This window comes from Camelina sativa, chromosome 16, assembly GCF_030686135.1.
Source record: "Camelina sativa cultivar CO46 ecotype springtype chromosome 16, ASM3068613v1".
Taxonomy (NCBI): Eukaryota; Viridiplantae; Streptophyta; class Magnoliopsida; order Brassicales; family Brassicaceae; genus Camelina; species Camelina sativa.
In genome coordinates, this window is record NC_141895.1 from 28,927,279 (window position 1) to 28,945,246 (window position 17,968).

The window sequence follows — 17,968 nt, forward strand, 5'->3', positions numbered from 1 at the left end:
ACCAGTTCACTAGATTCCCAAAAAAACTTTAACAAACAACTACAATGAATAAAAAACGATCATAAAAAAATGGTTCGGAATATATTCAAACACTTGCATGGGCATCGAGAAACCAATAATTTAGATCACGAAAAGTATGCAACAAGATATAACCCTGATAATCATCAATACATCACTAATCTATTATACCTATATATATTCCAATACAAATACTACTCACACAGAATGTATAAAGACATGAACAAAAGATAACAAAGGACATGACTAAAATAAAGGAATTAGGAAAGAGAATGATAGAAAAAATCTTCTTTAATTGATAAGAGAAGTGAAAATCTTCATTTCAAAGTGCTTAACTATGATAATGGAATCCGAAATTCAAACATACAAAAAGCTCTCACAAAAATCATGAAATTGGCAGGCTCGTTGGGTTTCTCAGATGAAATGACGACCGACGAAAAAAATGAGATGTGGTACGGGTTTATGACTGACACTAAAATTTCAATGAAAGATTAGTATTGTCCGTGAAAGACATTAAATTTTAAAAATGCGCTAAAAAGTAAAAAACCAAATAGTACTAGAAGTTCAAATAATTTAGTTAAAGTTTCATTCTGTACTTACCTACCTTTTTAGACATATATTAGCTTCCATTTTATGATTTTGTGAGGGGCTATACATTTGTTGGATCTTAAACTTTTGAGGACCCTAGCTGTATGCATGAACGTTTCATTATTATCAGTTTACCATTTGTACGTAGCTTAACACAAACCGATCAACACATGTACATTGTACAAGTACGTTACCTAACACAATTATTATATTAAACAAAAGATTTCAACTATAAAAAAAAAATGTAAAATTTTGAGTCTAATAAATGATAACTAAACATGCCGTGAAGATGAACAATGCTAAAGAATATTGAATTTGGACACCATCGCTTGGAAATCTGCCACCTGGAACTACGGGAACTTGTTGTCCTCCACCTCTAGTGTTCCCACTATTTCCGCTACCGCCTCCACTATCACCATCCTCTACATCACCACTACCGCGACCGCCACGGCCTCCGCCAACCCCTCCGCCACCCCCTCCACCTTTGCCACCCTTATTTCCTCCGGATCCACCACCGCCACCACGGTTTGAGCTTCCTCCTCCACTTGCTCCACCTCCGCGACTTCCTCCACCACTACTGCCTCCACCTGAAGAACCACCTCGACCGCCACCACCACCGCCGCTGCTACCACCTCCACCGGCTAGCTGTCTTCGCACAAAATCACTAGGAAACGACATCGTTTCTACAGTAAAGTGATCATGACGTTTTAGATCAATAGATGAGAGAGAGGCTTGATCAAGTGAACCAACGGTTTGGATTTGCGTATGAATGAGGAGGGATAGGAGGAATATATGAAACATTATGTTACGCCTTTGGACTTCCATTTTGTATTTAAAAAATCTTACACTTCAAACGTTATGCTACGCCTACGCCTCTATTTATACGATTTTGAGTACGCGTGTCTGTGTAGTAAATCGTTTTATGACTTGACCCGCTCGTTGAATTTTACGCAAGCGACTTTCAAAAGTTTAAGCTTCCTTGCTTTGATTGAACTTTTACTAATTAGGATAAAACTTGACTTTTTTCTCTTGCGTCTATAATTTGGTTTTGTTCTTTTCACAGAATATTCTATTTCTGGTTTGTCGTTTTAGATTTAAATCGTCGCTTTTAAAAAGAACGTTTTCGTATAGAGCTTAATGTGACATTGTGACAATAGACTTTGTCAACTCGTTTGACCAAGTAAATTTACGTGTAAATTACACAATAGATTATGATAATCAACTCGTTTTATATAGGATAACAGTTGACAACATGACCATGAGGTTTCCTATTTTCCTATTTAAAATTTACCATCTATTATTCTACGTCAAACAGAATTTGATTTCAAACATGTGATAAAGTAACACATTCGATAATAAGTATCGTTATGTTTCTCATGTATGGCATGCATTTACTTCTTAATAGCTCTTTGGTTATTCAGATTCGAAAATTTATGTCTGTGAATAACGTGCTAAATAAATAAAACAGACAATTCGGAATTTTGTATTGAAAGTAAAATACTTTTTCATCTATACAGTATTTTTTTTGTAACTCTTTGGTTGGAGCCATGCATATACGGTTTTAGAGCATGTGCAGAGCATGTGACTGTTAAAACTTAAAACTGTGTGGCAATGGCGTTTTACTCAGGTAAGAGGCTAAGAGCATGTGACTAGTAAAACTGTGTAGCAATGTTGTTTTACCCAGTATGAAAAGTGGATCAGTTCACTTTTATTCCCTCGGATTCATATTAAATATAATTTATGGATTTTACACATTAATTATAAAAATAATTATATTTTTAGTTTTATCTATTGTACAATTGTTTTTCTTGGTCAATACATTAAAACAATAAGGATAAAATTAGAAATCTTACCAAACATATTTACACTAAATGTACAAAACAACATTTGTCAGGAAACTAAATTTTAAGTAACTACTCTATATTTGAACTTTGAAGTATAGTTGAATTACTAAACAACCTGATTTAAACAAAATTATACAAATTTTAAGAAAACAGGCTGGGGAATGGAGACTGGTCCTACTAGACGTTTGAACCTACTAGACAAATATGATCTGCATTTATTTGGTCATATCTTAACATTAAATATCAGAACTATTATATCGCAAATATGGGGTACTTATTTTGGTTTTAACACTCATAGTGATATCAGATATTTAACACTATTATATCCCAAAGCATGCATGCTGCTAATCACTCACGTAACCCCTCTTTCGGGCTACCGTTGATGGGCGTCCACCTCTTTTTTGTTCTTGTTTCATGTCCCGGTTTCTCTTAGGGGAGTCTCTAGATTCAGTTTGCTTCATCTTCTTGGCAATATCTATAGTCTCATCACGTAAAGTTTAATTAATCGATCCAATTAATCTCAAATGTTTGATGCTTCCATGTTTTTTGATTTGGTATGAGACCATCCTTTTAGGTTGAACTTCATATACAATCCTAAAATGTCATTTCCTAAATGATATAATGATATTTACATTCTTATAATAAAACAATGCGACAAAAACCCATAAGGAGAGAGCCACCGACGGTGAAATGACAATTGCATGAAAATAGATTAAGGAGTACGGTGGAACGAACGCAACAATTTATTGCTCCTATTAAAATCATGTTGACTATTTTGCATACTCGGACTTCGCTTCTTTATTTAATTCTTGTGACAACTATAATACTGTTTCCCACAACAAATGTTTACTCTATATCATTCGAATACTTTTCATATGAAGAAAAAAAGTTAATATTTTTTTTCCTGTTATATGCTTTTGTCAATAAGATTAATCAATAAGATTAGAAAGTTTTATGTTTTCTATCGATGACTTGCAATCTTTGAACAACTTGTACTATTAAAACGTTAATTAGGACCAACAAAGTTTTATTTGCGTCAAAATTTTCTTAACTTATCAACTGACTAGAATTCCCATAAATTCTCATATACCGATAAGATTTTAGATACACGTTCATTTAACACCAAGCCAACTACCATGCTCGTTTTCTGGGACCCATTCAGTAATGAAGCAATTGTAAAACTTGTGACTGTCCTTGTATCGTTAAAATATCTCTTTTTTTACTTATATATACACACACATCTTCTACATTATGTATTCCTCAAGTGATCTGTGCCTTCTCCAATGGCTTGGCAGTTAAATTTCTTATCTTTGTTCCTTTTCTCGTCAGCTCTCTCATCTTGCCTCGTGGTATATGCTTCACACGCACACGTCGAAGGAAAAGTCTCTTGTTTCGACTGTCCCAGCGATTATGATTACTCAGGTAATTTCAACTCTCTTATGACTATCGTTTTACTAGTACACACTTATCTATACCCAAAGCACTTTTGACTAGACTTTATATCTTCGTCATAGGGATTACGGTCAGGGTTAGCTGTAGCCATATAAACACACGTTTTACCGTCACAACTGACAAGAAAGGCGAGTTCATGTCGGAACTTCCCTCTAGGGTAAAATCGAACTGTGAAGCGGAACTCCAAGGAAGCTTCAAGCAACTCTATGCTTCCAAAAATAACGTTAAGTCGAAGATTGTTAAGCTCGAGGGTGACAAATATGGTCTCTCTTCAAAGCTGATCTTCTTGAAGTCATGCCCAAGAAGCCTCGGCTCTTTTGGTTCATCCAAGACCGTTGATTTTCCTGTTCCTCCCGAGTGGGGGTTGGCTCCTACCAGTTATTACGTTCCTTTCTTCCCCATCATCGGTATCCCATAAGACGCACCGTTTATTATCTTTATATGGTGTCGTTCATGTAATATATAATATAATATATGTGTAGAGCCATGTAACTATATAAGCTGTTCTTTTCAGGTCCATGCTTGAACTGAAGTTTGTGTGTTATCTTAGTGTCTGAAGATGGTTTATGTTGTCCTTTATGAAGCATAATTTAATGTGAAATTATTTAGGATTTGTGTTTACATTTTTTTTCAAAAGTTACTAATAAGAAGATGAGACCAAATTACTAATGAGCTATAGACAAAGACGACAATACCCCTTCTCGTTGCAACATTTTTCGTACAGACAACCACCATATGACTCTTATGTGTTCATTTAATTAACACCAAATTACGCAAAAATCGTCTGGCTCTATCCGAAGCTTCTCAGTGCTTAGAGTATCAACATGGATTCTAACAAATCTCCTTGAATTTTTTCTCGGAATTTGGTCGAAAATTGCTCAAAAAGTTTTAGTTACTCTTACTCACAAGATATACCTCCTTGCAAATATTGGATAGTATTATATAATCTTTTTTTTTGTTGTTGGCTCGCTTCATGTGTTTCCATCTTCTAGATGACTTAAACTTTGGGTCAAAAATGTTTCGTATTTCTTCAGATAATAATACAAATTAAACAAGGAACATGTTTTCTTTATCATACAATTTGCTACTAAACCATACGAATATGCTATTCATTATCATTTCAGAGAGGGGTCGAGTAGTGTTTGGTAGATATTGAGTCTGATTTATGACTCTATTTACATATATATATATATTAGAGCAGTTAAGTATAGAGCTGCCAAAATTGGTCTCATGGAATTCAAGTTTGAACTTTAATTAAAAAAAAATATCAACATAGTGTACTTGAGGTTGAATATCTTAACACAAGATTTCCTTTCGTTGTTAAATTATTTAGAAAATGCGGGCATAGATAACACTTCAACTCAATGTATGGCATACCATTTAAAGATATCATAGACGGAGCTCCATTGTAACATTTTATGAACAACCAACTATAAAACTTTATTTATTTTTACCACATAATATGCAGTACCATATGTAGCTTTAACTTACACATCATCTGTGATAGAAAGCCTTTTTGGCCATAATTTAGGAAATATCTATAATTGTAACTTGTTTCTCTAATTGCTTACATCTATAGGACGCAATACATATGCATATGGAGGCGGAGTACCGTATCCACCTTGTGGAGGCGATGGAGTAGTAGGTGTTGGAGGCAATTGTATTGGTGGTGGTTTTACCGGAGGGCTGTATGTTGGTGTTGGAGGCACTTGTACTGGTGGTGGTTGTAGAGGAGGGCTGTAAGTTGGGGTTGGAGGCACTTGTACTGGTGGTGGTTTTACAGGGGGACTATAGATTGGTGTTGGAGGCTTTTGCACTGGAGGTGGTTTGACAGGGGGACTATAGATTGGTGTTGGAGGCTTCTGCACTGGTGGTGGCTTTACTGGAGGACTATATGTTGGTGTCGGAGGCTGATGCACTGGTGGTGGCTTGATAGGAGGACTATAAGTTGGTGTTGGAGGCTTATGCACCGGTGGTGGCATTAGAGGGGGACTATAGATTGGTGTTGGAGGCTTTTGCACTGGAGGTGGTTTGACTGGTGGGCTGTAAGTTGGTGTCGGAGGCTTATGTACTGGTGGTGGCTTTATAGGGGGACTATATGTTGGCGTGGGAGGCTTTTGAACCGGTGGCGGCTTGATTGGGGGGCTGTATATTGGCGTCGGTGGCTTTTGTATTGGCGGTGGCTTTATAGGGGGACTATAGATAGGAGTGGGAGGCTTTTGAATTGGTGGTGGCTTGATAGGAGGACTATAAATTGGTGTTGGAGGCTTATGCACCGGCGGTGGCTTTATCGGGGGACTGTAGGTTGGTGTTGGAGGCTTCTGTATAGGTGGTGGTTTAATAGGTGGACTATAAGTTGGAGGTTTTTGTACTGGCGGTGGCCTGACTGGTGGACTATATGTTGGTGTTGGGGGCTTCTGCACTGGTGGTGGTTTAACAGGTGGGCTATATGTTGGTGTAGGAGGCTTTTGCACTGGTGGTGGCTTGACTGGTGGGCTGTAAGTTGGTGTCGGAGGCTTATGTACTGGTGGTGGCTTTATAGGGGGACTATATGTTGGCGTGGGAGGCTTTTGAACCGGTGGCGGCTTGATTGGGGGGCTGTATATTGGCGTCGGTGGCTTTTGTATTGGCGGTGGCTTTATAGGGGGACTATAGATAGGAGTGGGAGGCTTTTGAATTGGTGGTGGCTTGATAGGAGGACTATAAATTGGTGTTGGAGGCTTATGCACCGGCGGTGGCTTTATCGGAGGACTGTAGGTTGGTGTTGGAGGCTTCTGTACTGGTGGTGGTTTGATAGGTGGACTGTAAGTTGGTGTTGGAGGCTTTTGCACAGGTGGTGGTTTAACAGGGGGACTATAAGTTGGTGTTGGAGGCTTGTGCACCGGTGGTGGTTTGACCGGAGGACTGTAAGATGGTGTCGGTGGCTTGTGTACCGGTGGCGGCTTGACCGGGGGGCTGTAAGTTGGTGTCGGAGGCATTTGCACCGGTGGGGGTTTAACAGGTGGACTGTAAGTTGGTGTTGGAGGCTTCTGTATCGGTGGTGGTTTAATAGGAGGACTATAAGTTGGTGTCGGAGGTTGTTGTATTGGTGGTGGATATATCGGAGGACTGTAAGGTTGTGTTGGTGGTGTTGGGTAGCTGGGTGGGGCACCATAAATTGGTGAAGGAGGTGTGTAACCGTAGTTATCAGTTTCATACCTATTAAAGTGTTGCCTCGCCGTTGCATCTGCAGAAACTAAAGGGCCACTAAGAGAAAGAATGAGTACTAAGAATCTCAAGAAATCTATTAGTGGGACTTTCATCTTGTAAGTGACTTACTGGGAACAAAAGATACACACCCGTTTTAGAGCTTATATAGTTGAAGTTGTGAGGATAGCTTGCTGAAACGACGGGACTTGTTGTGAATGTTTTGTTTCTACAGAATTTGCGGTAGGTTCAAAAGACTCTTTACCCTCATCTTTTGGCATGGGTGGTTATGGTTCGTGTCAAGAGACCCTGGAATTACTATGTCCATCTTCTGCTCATCTTCTAAACCCGTGTAGCATTTCTTTTCTAATGCCGGACATTTGTCATATAATTTGCCTTAAAAACGTTTCTGAATATGTATTTATTTGTCTTGTTATATTGATTTGACTTAATGGCAACTTTTAGTTTTTGTTTTGTAGTATTGATGAGACTGGAACGAGCTGGATCCTTGGTTACTTGTACTTCACGCTTAATTAGGTGTAAGCCGTGTATGATAACGCCTTCTTTTTCAATATGATGATTTTATTTTCACTTTTAAGTTTTTATTTTATTTTAAAGTTTATTCGTAATTTTTTGTTCACAGTTTAGAATAAGAATAAACTTAAATTAATATTTAGCAGAAATAAAACAAGGCCAATGTAATATTGGATTCACACTGGTTGTATCGTTATGTAATCTTAATCTTACAGCAATTTATTGAGTGGAATAATATTTCCTACTGTCAAGAAAGTATTGACAAAGCTTAATATCATTGAATAATGAAGACAAAAAATATTATAGCATTTGTTAGATTACCCTCATTTGTTCTATCATTCATCATTTCTTAAGTTTTTTTTTTCCTGCCGACTGAGGGAATCAAGGAACCAAACACAAAACTTAAATTCCAGTTTTTTTGCAGGGAACCTGTAACAGTTCAAATAATTTCTTCTATATACTTTAGCTGTGTTTTTAAGTTTCGTTGATCATTTTCATTCATAAGCTCGCTTTTTTCTGCCACACCCATCGACTGTCGTCATCTGCAATCTGCATGTTGCATAGTTATTCCAAGTGTACTTCCATAGTCGTATAGAGATTATCAAACTTTTTTGGAAGTGAGCGTTACGTTTCATCTCAAAAATGGTTATGGATTTAGTTTGAAGTTTTTGCATTTATTACCACATAAACTGTAGATCTTTGTTTTTATTGAAAGGCTTTCTTACAACAAGGGTTTAGAGCAGGAGCCCCTCTAGTTGTCTTTTCCAATGAAATTTAATAGTATTTTTGCTACTTTTTTGTTGTCGAGCACTTTTAAATTGTCACGTTAGGTTTGCCTTGGCACTTCACACTTTTGATGACAATCAATATATTCTTGTACTTCCTATACAATACTAACAGTGAAACAAAAACAATAACATACATACATATCTGCTTTATTGATTTTCTGGAAGAGAAAGTATATATATCATATCTTAATTTATATATTATTTATTTTTCATATTCTAACAACACATTGATATTTTTTAAAAGGAAAATAAGTCTAGTAGCCAAAAAAAATATATAGGAAAAGAAAAACTATTTGTGACGATAGAACATTGATATATTTTTGTTTTTAGCACAATGAACATTGATTTACAACATTTTTTTTTCATTATACAACCTGAGCACAGCGCAACAAAACCAAATCATACATAATGACATTTTAAATTCCACACAAATGAATATCAGAGCACATTGAAATTTAATCGAGAGGATCAATCCAAATTTTCAGGTCGATCTCTTGAGAGCAAAAGCAGAAAGGATGACGAGGAACATGAGTAGAGTCGCTGCAATAAAGGACGCCACCACAGCGCCACTCGTTCCTTGGCAAAAGTCACCAAACTGCTGGCAAACTGGAAGCCAGTTCGAGCTGGAATTCCCGTTGTGCGCCAAATAAACTATGGCGGCAGAAGCGGATGCCGCCATCATAGTGAGACCCATCATCGCCTGGACCATAACAACCGTACTGATTAATTAAAGAGATATGTCATATGTGTACTAAACATACTACATATTCATTGTATTTTGTGATCGAAATATAAGTTCGTTATAGATTATTATATTCATTCAACCATACTGTATGCATTAACGAGTATCTAGAATAAGCCTAATGAAATACAACCGTTGGAGGTTAATTTATTTTCTTTAGCGTTTGTGTTAGTGATTCGTTTAACTTTTACTTTCTATCGTAAGGTTCCAAGAAATTATCGTTTGTGTTTGGCATTTGCATTCATGTTATAGTACTATGTTAAAAAGTATTAATTTTCTGGAAAATAATTAATTACCGTGTCACATAAGATCAGGAAGAGCCTAGGAGGCACCGCGAGAGGACGGAGGATACATACAATTGAAAAAGGCAATGAGAGGGTTAGGTAGCCGCCCACGATTGAGTTAACTATCACAAAAGATCTGCAAAACAAACAAAAGAAATAATTAAGTTTGAATCTTCATATAATAAAGAATTATGTACCATAATTCATGTCCTTCATATATATTTCTCTCTTGGCAACTAGTGCTCGAACATAGGAAGTAGCCAGCTGACTCTTCAAAAAAGACTACTACATTCTTGGCTTAATCTATATTAAGACTAACGTTTGGGGAGTAACTTACGACATAGTTGGTAGATCAGTGTAGTCAGCTTGGAACTGCAAGAACTGAGTGAAGAAAGGAAGGGTCTCTTCCGTTGTCGCCATCTTTGCTGCAGCAGCCATGGCTGTGATGGCTGCGATGAGTCTTAGAAAAAAGTCGAAGATCGCAACACCTCTTTTCCACCCGGGGGTGCCCACCTTTTCTTGCTTGTGTTTCTCCATGATCCGACTGTAGTTCATAGGAGGAGCAAACACATGAGCTTTGCCTTTGCCTTTGTCTAGCTTTGGCCTTTGGACAATGGGTTCTTCTTCTTCTCTTCTGCTCCCTGCCTTTTCGAGATCCATAGAAGACAATTTAGAAGAAGAGGAAGAGGAGATGTTACGGTACGGTTATCTCTCTTTTGGAAGTTGAATTTGGAAAATATTTAACGGAAGAGCTAGAGATGAGAATGATGAAGTTTTGCAAGTAAGATATATATGCATACTTGTAATTGAGTTGTTGTAGTGGATATAGAATGCTTTTAGGGTTGGGTGTGTATATTATTATTTCTTTTATTTTGCTACTGGCTGGTTAGCAAAATATAGAAGGCGACTTGCTCCATTTCCTCATAAAGCTGTACTTGACTATTAATAGTTTATTTTACTTAAAATTCTCTTCCAAGTATAAAATGTTTTTATGTCAACAACCATGTCCCTTTTAGTTATAACCAAACTAGTTCATTATACAATACATAGAGAGGTTCTGTTAAAGAATTAATACTTTTTGACCATTCTGAATGGAACATTATACTTTTTATGTAGGATTAGGTCACGTTGAATTGTTTACAAACTTTGCTTTAGGTTCAGTTATTGTTAGGTTGACATAGAATATTAACGAATATATCAGATATATCTATATATTTATTTAAGCAATGTTGTTAGAATTTAGAACAGATGTTGAAATTGACAACATTTCATATAGTTTAGATAACAAATTTAAATTTTAATACTGTTTAGGTTGTTATTTGCAGAGTATTAAAGTTTGACAAATAGTTAAAACTGATTTTGGTCATTTTTCCTATAGTCTGCTCTATTGGTTTCACAGTAGAGACACCATAGGACCTTAACTTGTTTTGGGACTGTGTTTTTCAAAGCTTATACTCGCTAAGCTGCATTCAATGTAATAAACAGTTTTTTTTGTGGAATATATTTTTGCATTCATACACCCAAAAAAAAAACGAGGTGTTGAAGAGGAGATGGAAAATTCAATGGAGTGAACCTCATTAGTGTTTCCCTCTCGCACACTATTTTGGATATGGGCTTTCTTTTAAGTTTGGCCCAACGATTAAACAACATCCGCAACGATGAGAACACGTGTCAACGCAAATGATGAAAGTGCGTTGCTGAGGCCACGTCATCACCTTGGCCGTCTCGTCCAACCCCAACGACGGTTAAAAAATTTTAAGAAAGAAAGAAAAAAAAAAAATCATCGAAACCAGTTTTATATTTCTTTTTTTTCTGAGAGCTTCTTCTTCTTTGTCTTCTTCGTTTTGCGAAACCCTAATCTTCGAGTTCTGCTACATTCTTCCGGGAAACTTGTACTCTTTCCGGTGGGATCTCGAATCTGTATTCTCAGCTACTGAAATCTCCGGTAAGTTTTCCTTTACTGAGGTCAACTTCTTAGGGTTTCGATTATCGTTTCGTCCGGTCCTTTTCTTTGATTGATTTGTAGGTTAAAGAAATGTCAAATTGATTGGTGTTTCTTTTGTTTCGTCATGTTTATTTATAGCCTCGTACTGTAATCGTTTCCAAGAAAATATTGGGGGGGGGGGGGGGGGGGAAAGAGGGGAGTTTTTGAGTTAGAATTACCGCAGCTTGAGTCAGTTTCATGTTCGTTTCGGGGTTTGATTCGTAAATTAGAATTAGGTAAAGGTTGTTTTGTTTTTTGGGGAATGTTTTAGATCTAAATTTCCAAGAAACTAGGAGGTGTTGGATTGTTTGAAAAACTTGGGGAATCTTGATGATTGGTAGGGGAATGCAGAGAACGTTTTGCTGCGAGGTGGAGAACGGTTGGAAGGAATCCCTCTCTCAAGGGATTGTAAACGTAGGGCCTAAGGCAAGAACAAGGGACAAACCTTGGGATCATCTCTAATCTTTGGTATTTCATTAGTACAGAAGCACCATGACTCGGATTTTGGTTCAACGTGGTTCGTCAGGCAGTTCTTCCAACTCAACCCGCTCTTCTTCCTCGTCTGGCTCAGCTTCTTCCTCAGAAACAGAGTCACAGATAAACAATAATACTCCAGTTCCTCCGGTAACGATCGATGAAGAAATTACTGATGAAAAAGAAGATGAGGTTTCCGTTGTTGATCAACCAGAGTGTTCTGATGCTAAGATTGTAGTAGTGGACAGTGATGAACCTGTGGATAGAGAAGATGATGAAAGTTTGGTAGTCTCAGAAAATGTTCATGTTGAGAGTGAAGGTATAGATTGTGATTCTCCAGTTAGTGGTGGCAGTAACCCTGATTCACCACCCGTACCAGCTCCGCCTCCAAAACCTTCTCCTACTGTCAATCCTGGTAACAACAGATCAGTCTTGGGAACTTTTGACGCTATACGAATTGGACCAACACGAAGAGGTGCTGGGCCTCGCTCTCTTGTTAATAGGAGTTCGCCAACTGGGTCACATCCTTCTTCTCCAAGATCACACAGTGAGAACGAAGGATATAACAGTTCTGATGAGCATATGCCATGCTATGTGTCTTCTCATCTTGGCTCCAGCTCTGGCCCGGTAAGTTTGTTTTAATGTCTTAACTGTATCAATGCCTAGCATATTTTATCTGGCTCTATTTTCAATGAACTAGTGTATATACTATCCACAGGAAAGAGAACACCAGTTTGAAGCAGAGATTAATGAATCAAAAGGCTTTGAAATTAGGCGGATGTTGGAAGATGGAAATTGTCTTTTTCGGGCTGTTGCAGATCAAGTATATGGGGATTCAGAGGCATATGACTTGGCTAGGCAAATGTGCATGGATTACATGGTAATATTTCTTTCCTTTCCGAAACTAGGTAGCTTTGACGATATTTTATCGGACTAACTTGCATCTGAGAACAGCAAGCGAGAAAGATATACTAAAACACAATAAATTAAGTAAACTTGCCAAGATTGTACTTTATGGATAAGCTATTAAGCATTTTCGTAGACTTTATGTTACCTTCTTAGTTTCTAGTCATCCAGCCACCAAGAAGTCTTAGGTAAGTGGAGTGAAACAAAGAGAGTAATAACAGCATGTACTTGTATGTGTTATTGATATACCATGTAAAAAGTTTGGTATTGTTAATATAATCATTTTTTTTGTATGTACCTTGTTTTGAACGGAGCACAATTAGGTTTTTTAGTGTTGTGGTAACAATTCGTAGTACTTACTGGTTTTACAATGAATGGTTTAGGAACAAGAGAGGGATCACTTTTCTCAGTTCATAACCGAAGGTTTTACCTCTTACTTGAAGAGGAAAAGAAGAGATAAGGTGCTTTGCCCTTAGCCATGACTTCACTTTGTTAGCTTTTGGTTCCAGTCTCTTTGACGCCTATTTTGTACAATGGTGATAGGTCTATGGAAACAACGTAGAGATCCAAGCTTTAGCAGAAATGTATAATAGGCCAATCCACATTTACTCATATAGCACAGGTGCAACTTAGATTGACATTAAAAGTTCCATGTTCTTTACTGTAAAATGAAAATATGAAAACAAAGTGTAATGTTTCTGTACAGAGCCTATCAACATATTTCAAGGAAACTACAGCACGGATACACCTCCCATAAGGCTAAGCTTCCACCACGGGAATCATTATAATTCTTTGGTGGATCCACATCGGTTGACAGTTGGTGCAGGACTTGGATTTAGTAGTCTCAGTGGGGTAAGTATAGTTATATCTCTTCTCGTCCTCGTCTTTATTCAACTGATGCAATAGAGCATAGCCCTAATTTGAAAGGTAGCAACTAGCAAGCACTTCCTTGTCTCTTCACATCATATTTCTTGTTTTGAATCCAGAGACACGTGGACAAGGAACAGGTGAAAGCTGCTATAAAGGCTCAGCAAGAACATCAGATTGATAATGCAAGTAGCCCATAATCATCCATGAACAGATTCACCAATCTGCCTGAATGTGCGATTGCTTACGTATCTGTCTTTGTTCCAGGCGCTCTTAGCAGAAGGGAGATTTTACTCTGACCTTGAGCTTACGGAAAAGGAAATCGAGCGGTCGGTAATGGAAGCTTCCCGTGCTGAGTATCTTATGGAATGGTCTAAGCCACGAATCGGCCCAAAGGAATCATCCACCTCTAATGCTGAGACGTCGTCTTCTGGAGCTAGTAAGTATTTTTCCCTTTTAAATCTGCTCACCTAGAATACTGAGGACAAGCATTTTTTGAGACCTTTTTTGTTTTGTTTATTGAAGCAGGACCTTCAGGCAGTGATTCGAAAGCAGAGGAGGCAGTAAAAGAAAAGGTGGTGCTGAGCAGCAGCGTCGAGATGGTATTGTCGATGGGATTTAGCTACACGCAGGCCATGGAAGCTTATAGCATTTTTGGGGATGACGTTGACTCAATGGTCTGTTACGTAGTGGAGACGAGCTGTGGCGGCAACAACCGACGCAAAGGCAAGGCCACAGAATAGAGAATGTATCTGTATTACTAGTATATGAAATACCAATTCGTATTCCTACCAACGTTGGGCGATTACCCTTGTCAGAATAATGAATAAACTTTGTGCATCATGACATAGACATGTATCATGTATGCGTATGTTTGTGGACTCTGTACTATAGTTGTTCAAGTTGAATAAGAGAAAAAAAAAAAATCTTTCTGCTAAAACGAGCAGAAGATTTGAGACCATTGTTTGTACATCTTGCTTTTCATTTCTTTGATTTTTCACTCTGACAAACCTCAGATTTTTTGTTGCAGACTACAGAACAAACAAGAAATATTTGGTTTCACTTCGTGTTATTCACTTGATAAAAAAAAAATATATATATCCTAAAAGAAAATGGAACCTAATAAATAAACCCAAACATAACGTGTAAAATTATGTTTAAAAAAAAAAAAAATGTTAAATTTCAAATAGTTGAAGAAAATTGCAAAATATATAAATACCACCTCCTTCTCAATATCGTAGTAAAAAATCTAGTAGAATAATAAATCTTTATTCTAAAATTGGTTATAATAATTGGTAAAAATAAAGGACGGAAGAAAGAATGGGGTGAGACAACCCTGAAGAAGAAGAGCGAGAAGAAAGGTTCTTTATCGAGATCAGTCTGATTTCGCCGGCGGTGGGATCGTCGCAACACATCCACTCGTTTCACCCTAAACCCTAAAAATGCTCAATCATTTCCTCAATCGTTGCTCCACTCCTTCTCTCCTCTTCTCCAGAACCTTCTCTTCTACGCTTTTCGTCAAAGGTCACACTCTCTTCCCTCTCGTAATAATATCATCTTCGATTGGCTTTATCTTAATCCTTTAATCCATCTATCACGAATCCAAATTTCCCATTTCCTGATTTCTGATTCCTTGATCCCCGGAACTGGGTTTGTGAAAGGTTGTGTGTGGTTTTGACTTTTGATTGATTCTGAATCTTAGGATTAAGAAAATAACAACAAGAGGGGTATGTGTGAATTTTCTGCTTTAAATGTCACAGTGTCTTTATCAATGAGGTTTCTTTTAAAAGTGATGTAAAAGCATCGTTTTTGTTACGATCTTTGTCTCAATGATTTCTTGTGTCAGTCGCTTAACTTGAAGGGCTTTTTTTTTGTTGCAGGCGTATCTTTCTCAAGCACAGAAGAAACATTAGCTCAAGCATTTTCTCAATATGGTCAAGTTCTCAGAGGTCTGTGTCTCTAATCCCCCCAGGCCCCCACAGCAATTAGTTCTCTACAGCTTCACTTACATTATCATTTTGTTAGTTTAGGAGGATAGTTAGAGTTTACACTTGTATATTAGGTTGTTTCTGTGTAACAAAACTTCACCTTTTTGGTTGCTCTTCAGTGGATATTATGATGGACAAATTCAAACGCAGACCAAAAGGGATTGCTTATGTCACATTCTCTTCTACTGAAGAAGCCGAGAAAGCTTTATTAGAACTCAATGGCCGGGTATATAAATTCCCCTTCTCTCCCTTTCAGAAATTTCTATATCTTATCTCTCAGATCATTCTAAGAAGCTTCGTCCGTTAATCTATTTTTATCTAAACTCTTTTCCCAATAATTTCTTGTGATGGAGCATTAGAATAAGATATGTTTGCTAAAGGAAATATTTTTGCTTGAAATAACCTGATCACACTGAACTGGTTATGTAGCGTAAATCTCATAAAGTTTTGATTGTATGGATAACAGTTGGTAGACGGACGGGTCGTGATCCTCGATACAGCTAAAGTTGCAAAACATAATCAACCAGACAGCAAGCCGAAGCAAACAGGTGGTGACAGTTGATACTTCTCTTTTGTCTTCTGCAACTTGTTAGATTACATTTTTTCAGACAAAACAACACTTCAAACCAGTTGAGGTTATTCGGAAATAGGATGTTTGTTAGTTTTTTTTTTTTTGGTAAAAGTGTTTGTTAGTTTTATTGTACTCACAGAAGTTATTATGACAAGAAAAAAAGTTGGGAGCTTGTGGATGCGTTATCCCAAATTCGAGGATTTGTGTTCGAACCTAGGCATCACGGACCGGTATATTGAATTGCTAAGTGTCTTCTCGAGTCTCGACTTTGTTTGCCTCAGTGGAAGGAGTTTGGGGCAGCCAAGGTTAGTCTAGAACGTTTGGCAAGAAGATCTGTAACTTTCTACTGTTTTGTGTGGCAGAGAGAGACTCTTTACTGAGCACGAGTCTTCGACTGCAAGTCACGTAACCTTAAGAGTCTTGAGTCTTGTAGCCGATTATGCTTCTTCTTCTTTGTCTCCACATAATGACCCATCCTTCTCTTTACAAGTTTATTTGTGTCTATGGTATCTTCATCTTATTACAGAACTAAAGCACCAATGAAGATCCTATGTGAAATTCGGCGTATAGACATCTGCTGAGATAGTTCGATTATAATTTTTATATACAACATTATGAAGCACACAACTTGTCTCTGAACTTTTGATCAAATTGGAATGATACCACCCAAAATTTTGTTAACATTTGCCTACCAAATACCCAAATTTCTAAGGTATCAGACGGACCAAGTTGCCACTCTGTCTACATCATAGGATCCAAAATTGTCTAACAAAATACCCAGATTTCTAACATTTGGCTACTTTCTATATTAGTACTTCTCTATCTCTTAAAGCAAAGAAATGGAAGCTGGGTAGAATATGCAATTAGCATAACATTTGTAGTGAACGAGCATATCATGTATTTGAGCTGAATACGGGTTTTCAAGTGTGTGATTCCCGTTTTAAAACTTGACCTAGTAACACAATACATTTACATTAGTCAACTCAACTTAATGTAAGAAAGTTTCATACATTAAACCAACATATGAGTTACATGTTGAAGCAAAAAATTAAATCTGATCTTGTTTCCTGTCCTATAAATTCAAAGTATTTTCATGTATCCAAAATCATCCCAAGAATGAAGAATCTATATCGTAAAGATAGTCCAACAAAGAAAGGCAAAAACAAGAAAGATGGGAAGCAAAGTTATTGTCTCAATTTTATTAAGTTAACAAAATCTGCGTAATTATGTACACCCAAACCGAAATATAATTTCGTTTAATTGTAATATCTAAACTCTAACCATTTCATTTGTAACCTCAAATCCGACATATAATTTCGTTTTAATTGTAAAATCTAAACTATAATCAACTTATTTGTAAACCCAAACCGACATATAATTTCGTTTTAATTGAAAAATCTAAACTCTAACCATTTCATTTGTAAACCCAAACGGATACATAATTTTGTTCTAATTGTAAAATCTAAACAAACCCAATATTTAACTTTCCGTAATTAAAAGTATACAGAATTTGTTTGTTTCTTTAATTAATTTTGATTTATTTTTAAAATAAAATAATGTATAGAAGATTCTGATTGGTTGGAAAGGAGGAGGTGAACAAAAAGATCACCCTAGGGGTGGACCTAAGTATTGTTTATCATAAATATATGATAGATCAAAAAGTTAAAATTATAAACACTCTAATTTGATTTGTTATAGCACGGATCAATCATATGTCACTATAATATGAAAAAAAATTCAAG

General features: G+C 36.9%; 6 protein-coding genes across 13 annotated transcripts; 3 read left to right on the forward strand and 3 right to left on the reverse strand.

The window, feature by feature from the left end:
• Window positions 1-707: 707 nt before the first annotated feature.
• LOC104752640 (uncharacterized) lies at window positions 708-1,487 on the reverse strand. Its single transcript, XM_010474830.3, has one exon. The coding sequence runs from the start codon at window positions 1,429-1,431 to the stop codon at window positions 865-867; it is 567 nt and encodes a 188-aa protein (XP_010473132.2). The 5' UTR covers window positions 1,432-1,487; the 3' UTR covers window positions 708-864.
• Window positions 1,488-3,693: 2,206 nt separating this feature from the next.
• Window positions 3,694-4,523, forward strand: LOC104752641 (uncharacterized). The gene is made up of 2 exons (XM_010474831.3): window positions 3,694-3,872; window positions 3,965-4,523. The coding sequence occupies exons 1-2, from the start codon at window positions 3,734-3,736 to the stop codon at window positions 4,318-4,320; spliced, it is 495 nt and encodes a 164-aa protein (XP_010473133.1). The 5' UTR covers window positions 3,694-3,733; the 3' UTR covers window positions 4,321-4,523.
• A 793-nt stretch (window positions 4,524-5,316) lies between these two features.
• LOC104752642 (uncharacterized) lies at window positions 5,317-7,481 on the reverse strand. Its single transcript, XM_010474832.3, has one exon. The coding sequence runs from the start codon at window positions 7,202-7,204 to the stop codon at window positions 5,462-5,464; it is 1,743 nt and encodes a 580-aa protein (XP_010473134.2). The 5' UTR covers window positions 7,205-7,481; the 3' UTR covers window positions 5,317-5,461.
• Window positions 7,482-8,702: 1,221 nt separating this feature from the next.
• On the reverse strand, window positions 8,703-10,244 carry LOC104752643 (casparian strip membrane protein 3-like). Its single transcript, XM_010474833.3, has 3 exons — window positions 9,774-10,244; window positions 9,449-9,572; window positions 8,703-9,110 (listed from the first exon to the last, which is right to left on the reverse strand). Exons 1-3 carry the CDS (start codon window positions 10,094-10,096, stop codon window positions 8,892-8,894), a joined length of 666 nt encoding a protein of 221 aa, XP_010473135.1. The 5' UTR covers window positions 10,097-10,244; the 3' UTR covers window positions 8,703-8,891.
• Window positions 10,245-11,154: 910 nt separating this feature from the next.
• Window positions 11,155-14,628, forward strand: LOC109124417 (OVARIAN TUMOR DOMAIN-containing deubiquitinating enzyme 6). Of its 6 annotated transcripts, none has more exons than XM_010474834.2 (9): window positions 11,155-11,381; window positions 11,762-12,521; window positions 12,613-12,774; window positions 13,184-13,261; window positions 13,344-13,422; window positions 13,507-13,652; window positions 13,787-13,852; window positions 13,935-14,106; window positions 14,193-14,628. In XM_010474834.2, the coding sequence occupies exons 2-9, from the start codon at window positions 11,913-11,915 to the stop codon at window positions 14,408-14,410; spliced, it is 1,530 nt and encodes a 509-aa protein (XP_010473136.2). In that variant the 5' UTR covers window positions 11,155-11,381; window positions 11,762-11,912; the 3' UTR covers window positions 14,411-14,628. The 6 variants fall into 6 exon arrangements, with proteins under 6 accessions (XP_010473136.2, XP_010473138.2, XP_087346841.1 ...); XM_010474836.2 differs by having other exon boundaries at window positions 11,174-11,381; window positions 14,196-14,628; XM_087490715.1 differs by having other exon boundaries at window positions 11,177-11,381; window positions 11,463-12,521; window positions 14,196-14,628.
• A 177-nt stretch (window positions 14,629-14,805) lies between these two features.
• LOC104752645 (small RNA-binding protein 11, chloroplastic) lies at window positions 14,806-16,728 on the forward strand. Of its 3 annotated transcripts, none has more exons than XM_010474837.2 (5): window positions 14,938-15,191; window positions 15,548-15,616; window positions 15,775-15,881; window positions 16,122-16,203; window positions 16,366-16,728. In XM_010474837.2, exons 1-5 carry the CDS (start codon window positions 15,110-15,112, stop codon window positions 16,539-16,541), a joined length of 516 nt encoding a protein of 171 aa, XP_010473139.2. In that variant the 5' UTR covers window positions 14,938-15,109; the 3' UTR covers window positions 16,542-16,728. The 3 variants fall into 3 exon arrangements, with proteins under 3 accessions (XP_010473141.1, XP_010473139.2, XP_010473140.2); XM_010474838.2 differs by having other exon boundaries at window positions 14,949-15,191; window positions 16,390-16,728; XM_010474839.3 differs by having other exon boundaries at window positions 14,806-15,191; window positions 16,122-16,418.
• Window positions 16,729-17,968: the final 1,240 nt, after the last annotated feature.

Excerpts from the sequence above, each read along its gene's own strand:
- LOC104752640 (XM_010474830.3), bottom strand. The coding sequence starts at position 1,431 with ATGGAAGTCCAAAGGCGTAACATAATGTTTCATATATTCCTCCTATCC.
- LOC104752641 (XM_010474831.3), top strand. The coding sequence starts at position 3,734 with ATGGCTTGGCAGTTAAATTTCTTATCTTTGTTCCTTTTCTCGTCAGCT. Across the intron at positions 3,873-3,964 it reads CAGCGATTATGATTACTCAG|GGATTACGGTCAGGGTTAGC; the intron begins GTAATTTCAACT and ends TCTTCGTCATAG.
- LOC104752643 (XM_010474833.3), bottom strand. The coding sequence starts at position 10,096 with ATGGATCTCGAAAAGGCAGGGAGCAGAAGAGAAGAAGAAGAACCCATT. Across the intron at positions 9,573-9,773 it reads ACTGATCTACCAACTATGTC|ATCTTTTGTGATAGTTAACT; the intron begins GTAAGTTACTCC and ends TTTGTTTTGCAG. Across the intron at positions 9,111-9,448 it reads TCCTGATCTTATGTGACACG|GCGATGATGGGTCTCACTAT; the intron begins GTAATTAATTAT and ends GTTATGGTCCAG.
- LOC109124417 (XM_010474834.2), top strand. The coding sequence starts at position 11,913 with ATGACTCGGATTTTGGTTCAACGTGGTTCGTCAGGCAGTTCTTCCAAC. Across the intron at positions 13,653-13,786 it reads GATTTAGTAGTCTCAGTGGG|AGACACGTGGACAAGGAACA; the intron begins GTAAGTATAGTT and ends TTTTGAATCCAG. Across the intron at positions 14,107-14,192 it reads GACGTCGTCTTCTGGAGCTA|CAGGACCTTCAGGCAGTGAT; the intron begins GTAAGTATTTTT and ends TGTTTATTGAAG.
- LOC104752645 (XM_010474837.2), top strand. The coding sequence starts at position 15,110 with ATGCTCAATCATTTCCTCAATCGTTGCTCCACTCCTTCTCTCCTCTTC. Across the intron at positions 15,192-15,547 it reads TTCTACGCTTTTCGTCAAAG|GCGTATCTTTCTCAAGCACA; the intron begins GTCACACTCTCT and ends TTTTTGTTGCAG. Across the intron at positions 15,882-16,121 it reads TATTAGAACTCAATGGCCGG|TTGGTAGACGGACGGGTCGT; the intron begins GTATATAAATTC and ends TATGGATAACAG.
- LOC104752642 (XM_010474832.3), bottom strand. The coding sequence starts at position 7,204 with ATGAAAGTCCCACTAATAGATTTCTTGAGATTCTTAGTACTCATTCTT.